The sequence below is a fragment of the Penaeus monodon genome, chromosome 17 (genome assembly GCF_015228065.2).
Source record: "Penaeus monodon isolate SGIC_2016 chromosome 17, NSTDA_Pmon_1, whole genome shotgun sequence".
NCBI lineage: Eukaryota > Metazoa > Arthropoda > Malacostraca > Decapoda > Penaeidae > Penaeus > Penaeus monodon.
The window spans coordinates 42,389,057-42,394,890 of NC_051402.1; the positions used below are offsets into that span (position 1 = coordinate 42,389,057).

General features: G+C 54.1%; 1 protein-coding gene across 1 annotated transcript in view; it reads right to left on the bottom strand.

The window, feature by feature from the left end:
• The window catches only part of LOC119583770 (4-coumarate--CoA ligase-like 9), a gene marked incomplete at its 5' end in the record, with an annotated part of 16,949 nt that extends 15,911 nt beyond the window's left edge, over positions 1 to 1,038 (bottom strand). Inside the window, 2 exon segments of the mRNA XM_037932436.1 lie at positions 60 to 204; positions 827 to 1,038. Coding sequence (XP_037788364.1) covers positions 60 to 204; positions 827 to 1,038 — 357 coding nt within the window.
• Between the last annotated feature and the right edge of the window lie 4,796 nt (positions 1,039 to 5,834).

Below are 5,834 nucleotides of genomic sequence, written 5' to 3' on the forward strand. Positions count from 1 at the left end.
CGCGAGAGAGCGACCCAGCCCCACGGGCGTAGGGCAAGCCGCGCCCACCGGCCGCTGACCTGTCGTGGGCGCGTAGGGGAAGACCTCCGGCTGAAGGACCATCGCCAGGTTGTAGGCGACGGCGCCGTGGTCGATGCGGGCGCCCTTCGGGGCTCCGGTGGTGCCGCTGGAGTAGCCCAGCACGCTGAGGTCGCGCTCAGATACCTGCCGGAGGAGGGGGGCGGGTTAGGTGGGAGAGAGGGAGGGGGAGGGGAGGGGTTGAGGAGGGAGGGAAGGGGGAGGAGGGGGGCGGGTTAGGTGAGAGAGAGGGAGGGGGAAGGAACGGAGGAAGGGAGGGAAGGGGTAGGAAGGAAGGAGGGAGGGAGAGGGAGGGTTAGAGGAGGGTGGGAGGGAGGAAGAAGGGAAGGAGGGAGGAAGGAGGGTAGAAGAGGGAGGAGGAGGGAGGGAGTTGGAGGGGGGGCTTAGACGAGAGAGGCTGTTGTTTGTCCCATAGACCCCAAACCGCGTACATCCCTCCCTTGTGAATAGCAAAACACTCTTCCGTGCTGATACAATGGAAGAAAAACCCACAATACAAAAACTAGATTTATTGAAAATGAGACTACAGTTTCGAAATCCACCAGGATTCCATCTTCAGGTCCTCAGACCTGAAGATGGAATCCTGGTGGATTTCGAAACTAGTTTCATTTTCAATAAATCTAGTTTTTGTATTGTGGGTTTTTCTTCCATCCCTCCCTTACAACCTCACCCACGCACGCAATTCACCCTCCCCTCCCTCCCCCCCACCCCAACCCACCCCCACCCCACCCCAACCCCCCCAACTTACCTTCACATGCTCCCCAAAGGGCCTCGTCTCGTCCCCCACAAGCTCCTGCAGGTTAGGCCTCCCCTCCCCCGGCGCCTGCGACGACCTCCCCATGAGGACGACCTTCGGGGGGCGCGGCAGCTGGGTCAGGGCGCCGTCCAGAGTCCCCTCCAGCAGAGGATCGACGACCACCACGCGCGCGCCGCTGTCTGACAGCTGGCGGCCGAGTTCGCCTGTTGGGGGGACGGGGGTGAGTGGGGTGGCGGTGGGGGAGGGGGGAGGGGGAGTGAGTGGGGAAGGCGGTGGGGGAGGGGGGGAGGGGGAGTGAGTGGGGAAGGCGGTGGGGGAGGGGGGGGGGGAGTGAGGGGGAGGCGGTGGGGGAGGGGGGGAGGGGGAGTGAGTGGGGAAGGCGGTGGGGGAGGGGGGGAGGGGGAGTGAGTGGGGAAGGCGGTGGGGGAGGGGGGAGGGGGAGTGAGTGGGGAAGGCGGTGGGGGAGGGGGGGAGGGGGAGTGAGTGGGGAAGGCGGTGGGGGAGGGGGGGAGGGGGAGTGAGTGGTGTAGTGAAATGGATACGTGATCTTTACGCCTCACATACCAGAAAAGCCATGTGTGCCTTCTCTTATAATAACTCCACTGTCCTCAGCCGACCCCAACAGGTCTACAACCGTGACAATTGATAAATCGACCTTAGAACACGCTAATCCCACCCTTATTGCTTGTAAACAATTCCCATGCCGTTATTCTATTGTCTGTGTGTACAATTATGTGTTGTTTATACTCAAAATGTTCGTTAGATAATGCTTATTCTGAATCACGAAATATGATATCGCTAACTTTATCGATATTCGAAATGATTTTATGTTTTGTGAATACTCAGCAATTTTGTCTCCTTATCATGAACCTTTTTAGTTTGTAAACACCATAACTCTCTTCTTACACACAACTGTATATAAGGTACCCTTGTTCCTTCACCACGAAACTACCATGTGACCATATGTATCAGAATTTTTGTTCATTCAAATTCTTTCATGTTTTTCATTATGATGTGTTTCAAAACGATATTTGTTCATAGAAATTTCGGAGCAGTTAAGTCAGACCGCTCGTTGCCAGCAAGCGGGTAGGTCGGGACGCTTCTGCCTCCCAGGCAGGTCTCCCTGCCTTGCCCGTCCTGCTACCATACTCTCGCAGAAATAAAGTTGTGAACCAGCGACAACTTTAACTCAACACCCTGAAGAACAAACCACCAGAGAACCAGAGTACTACCCTGTGGGGACACGTCTTGTCTCGCGTCACCACACGTCCCACACATCTTTACACTAGTGGCATCGCGCTGGGATTACACTCCCCTTCATTACATCAGTGCCACCCTGTGGGATCATCAACTCCCACTTATATTATATTGGTGGCACCTTGTGGGATTCTACGTCCCCCTTATTATTACATTGGCACCCATTGGGATTATACCCCACAATATATTACATTGGTGGCATCGCTCTGGGATAATCGCACCACACGAAACCCTCCGAAGATTACTGCATCACACGAAGTCCCTCTGAAGAAAGTTTATTGATTTCTGCAAGCGGAGACACCTTTGTCAACTTCTGTCACTGCAAGACTTCATCTCACGATACATCTGCGAATTCCCGACATCAAGCAAGAAGCCAGTCTTCCCTGCCGAGTTGACATCGCCTTCCCTCAGCGCACAGTACTTCAACACTTGTCGCAGTCTTCAATATTTGCTGCAGTTGCCTGACGCCTGCAACATCAATCAACACTGCCCTGCCAGTACCTCAAGGTGAGTTCCTTTATCCTCGCTGTTCTCATTTGTTTAGGAAATCCCCTGTGAAGTGAAGTGTCTGATTTCCTCTCGCTCTCGCGAACACCTGTGTTCCTCCCCTCATAGAAAACGAGACTCCCCTCAGCTGACATCTGTCTCCCGCTCGCTCTGTGCCCCGCCTCACTCACCCATACCCTGCGGTTTGCCTAACTTTTATTTCTCTGTAGTTCTGTCTACTTATGAGTACTTAATAAGTTTCATGCTAATCTACAGCGTGATGATTTCTGAATCAACATGATGCTGAATTCCAGTTCATTCATTATGAACTATTTCATAGGAAAATCTTTCCTGTGTTATTTGCATGTTTTTAATAAGAATCTTCATTAGAAAATTATTCCTATATCCTAGCATGCAATTACCCTTAATTAACTTCTCATTAACCCTGCATTTTCGCATGCAACTACTCTCATTTCCCTGAAGGAAATATGTTCTATGGTTAGCTACACTCACATTGTTGCACAAGAATTCTAAATTCTATTTTCGTGGAGAATCATTCCTGTATTTTGCATGGCTCTGTAAACTCGTAATTTCCTCGAGATTTTATCCTACAATCTCGATTGTTCATTACTGCATTTAATCTCTCAGGTGAATGTTGCAATTAACACTCTATTCCGAATCCATGACACGTTGCTTCCAGTCGTTTCCTAATCATTACGAGTTCGTGTTGATATTGTAACTCCCTGAGATATGGCATTATGTCTTCTGTCGCCAAGACATAGTACTGTCGTTCCCGTTGTTGTCCTCAGAGCCAGACGCCCCCTGCTGAAGCCCACCGCTGACCTTGACTCTCGGATCACCACGTCGCTGCCCTCGCCGCCGATCCCTGGCGCGCCAAGCCTCGCTCGCCCCGTTAACGAGCCCATCTCACGGACGTTCTCGCTGTCGCATCACCTGCCGACACCTTCTATCCTCCACTGCACATCGCTGCAACTCCGGCCGTGTCCGCCGCCTCGTCCGCTGGTGACTGCCGCCCGACGTCCTCGCCGCATCTCGTCGCATCTCAACTCACTCACCACACCTGATGCCCTGTGCTGGTGACCCTGGCAAGAATGGTCCTGTCTTGCCTGTCAACCTCGTGACGCCATCACCATGTGTCCTCCTCTCCCGAGATGACGAATCCTTCTCGCCAACGACGTGATCCTGATTCTTCGAAGACCTCGCTCTCAAGATTCTCCTCTCAGTCCTCATCTCCTCGCCAACAACTTAGTCCAGAATCTTCTAGAACGGTGTGCGTGTCATTTACGACTGACACGGCGCTTGACAAGTTAACTGTGTCTTCAAGCGATCCTGTGGAACGATTGACAAGCTCCTTGACTGATCATCACTGCTGCTCCCGTCAAGACCACCTGCGCTTCAGAACAGTGACCTGTGCAAACAAGCTCCCTAGGCCCCTGACCTTAGAAGTCACCTGTGCGACCTTCCCTCCTGCTCATCTGCAAGATACGAGACTTCCTGTGTCGCTTGCCTCCGTCACCTATCTCCTGTCATCCACCTGCATCGTCTACCCAAGAATCGAGGACGATTCTTCTTAGGTGACCGAGCGATGTAGTGAAATGGATACGTGATCTTTACGCCTCACATACCAGAAAAGCCATGTGTGCCTTCTCTTATAATAACTCCACTGTCCTCAGCCGACCCCAACAGGTCTACAACCGTGACAATTGATAAATCGACCTTAGAACACGCTAATCCCACCCTTATTGCTTGTAAACAATTCCCATGCCGTTATTCTATTGTCTGTGTGTACAATTATGTGTTGTTTATACTCAAAATGTTCGTTAGATAATGCTTATTCTGAATCACGAAATATGATATCGCTAACTTTATCGATATTCGAAATGATTTTATGTTTTGTGAATACTCAGCAATTTTGTCTCCTTATCATGAACCTTTTTAGTTTGTAAACACCATAACTCTCTTCTTACACACAACTGTATATAAGGTACCCTTGTTCCTTCACCACGAAACTACCATGTGACCATATGTATCAGAATTTTTGTTCATTCAAATTCTTTCATGTTTTTCATTATGATGTGTTTCAAAACGATATTTGTTCATAGAAATTTCGGAGCAGTTAAGTCAGACCGCTCGTTGCCAGCAAGCGGGTAGGTCGGGACGCTTCTGCCTCCCAGGCAGGTCTCCCTGCCTTGCCCGTCCTGCTACCATACTCTCGCAGAAATAAAGTTGTGAACCAGCGACAACTTTAACTCAACACCCTGAAGAACAAACCACCAGAGAACCAGAGTACTACCCTGTGGGGACACGTCTTGTCTCGCGTCACCACACGTCCCACACATCTTTACACTAGTGGCATCGCGCTGGGATTACACTCCCCTTCATTACATCAGTGCCACCCTGTGGGATCATCAACTCCCACTTATATTATATTGGTGGCACCTTGTGGGATTCTACGTCCCCCTTATTATTACATTGGCACCACCCTGTGGGATTATCTCCCACGTATCTTTACAAGTGGGGAAGGCGGTGGGGGAGGGGGGGAGGGGGAGTGAGTGGGGAAGGCGGGGGGGGAGGGGGGGAGGGGGAGTGAGTGGGGAAGGCGGTGGGGGAGGGGGGGAGGGGGAGTGAGTGGGGTGGCGGTGGGGGAGGGGGGGAGGGGGAGTGAGTGGGGAAGGCGGTGGGGGAGTGGGGGGGAGGGGGAGTGAGTGGGGAAGGCGGTGGGGGAGTGGGGGGAGGGGGAGTGAGTGGGGAAGGCGGTGGGGGAGGGGGGGAGGGGGAGGGGGGTGAGGGGGAAGGCGGTGGGGGAGTGGGGGGAGGGGGAGTGAGTGGGGAAGGCGGTGGGGGAGTGGGGGGAGGGGGAATGAGTGGGGAAGGCGGGGGGAGGGGGGGGGGGGAGTGAGTGGGGAAGGCGGTGGGGGAGGGGGGGAGGGGGGGTGAGTGGGGAAGGCGGTGGGGGAGGGGGGGAGGGGGAGTGAGTGGGGAAGGCGGGGGAGGGGGGGAGGGGGAGTGAGTGGGGAAGGCGGTGGGGAGGGGGGAGGGGGTGAGTGGGGAAGGCGGTGGGGGAGGGGGTGAGTGGGGAAGGCGGTGGGGGAGGGGGGGAGGGGGAGGAGGGGAGCGGTGGGGGAGGGGGGGAGGGGAGTGAGTGGGGAGGCGGGGAGGAGGGGGAGGGGGAAGTGGGGGGAGAGGCGGTGGGGGAGGGGGGAGGGGAGTGAGTGGGAAGGCGGTGGGGAGGGGG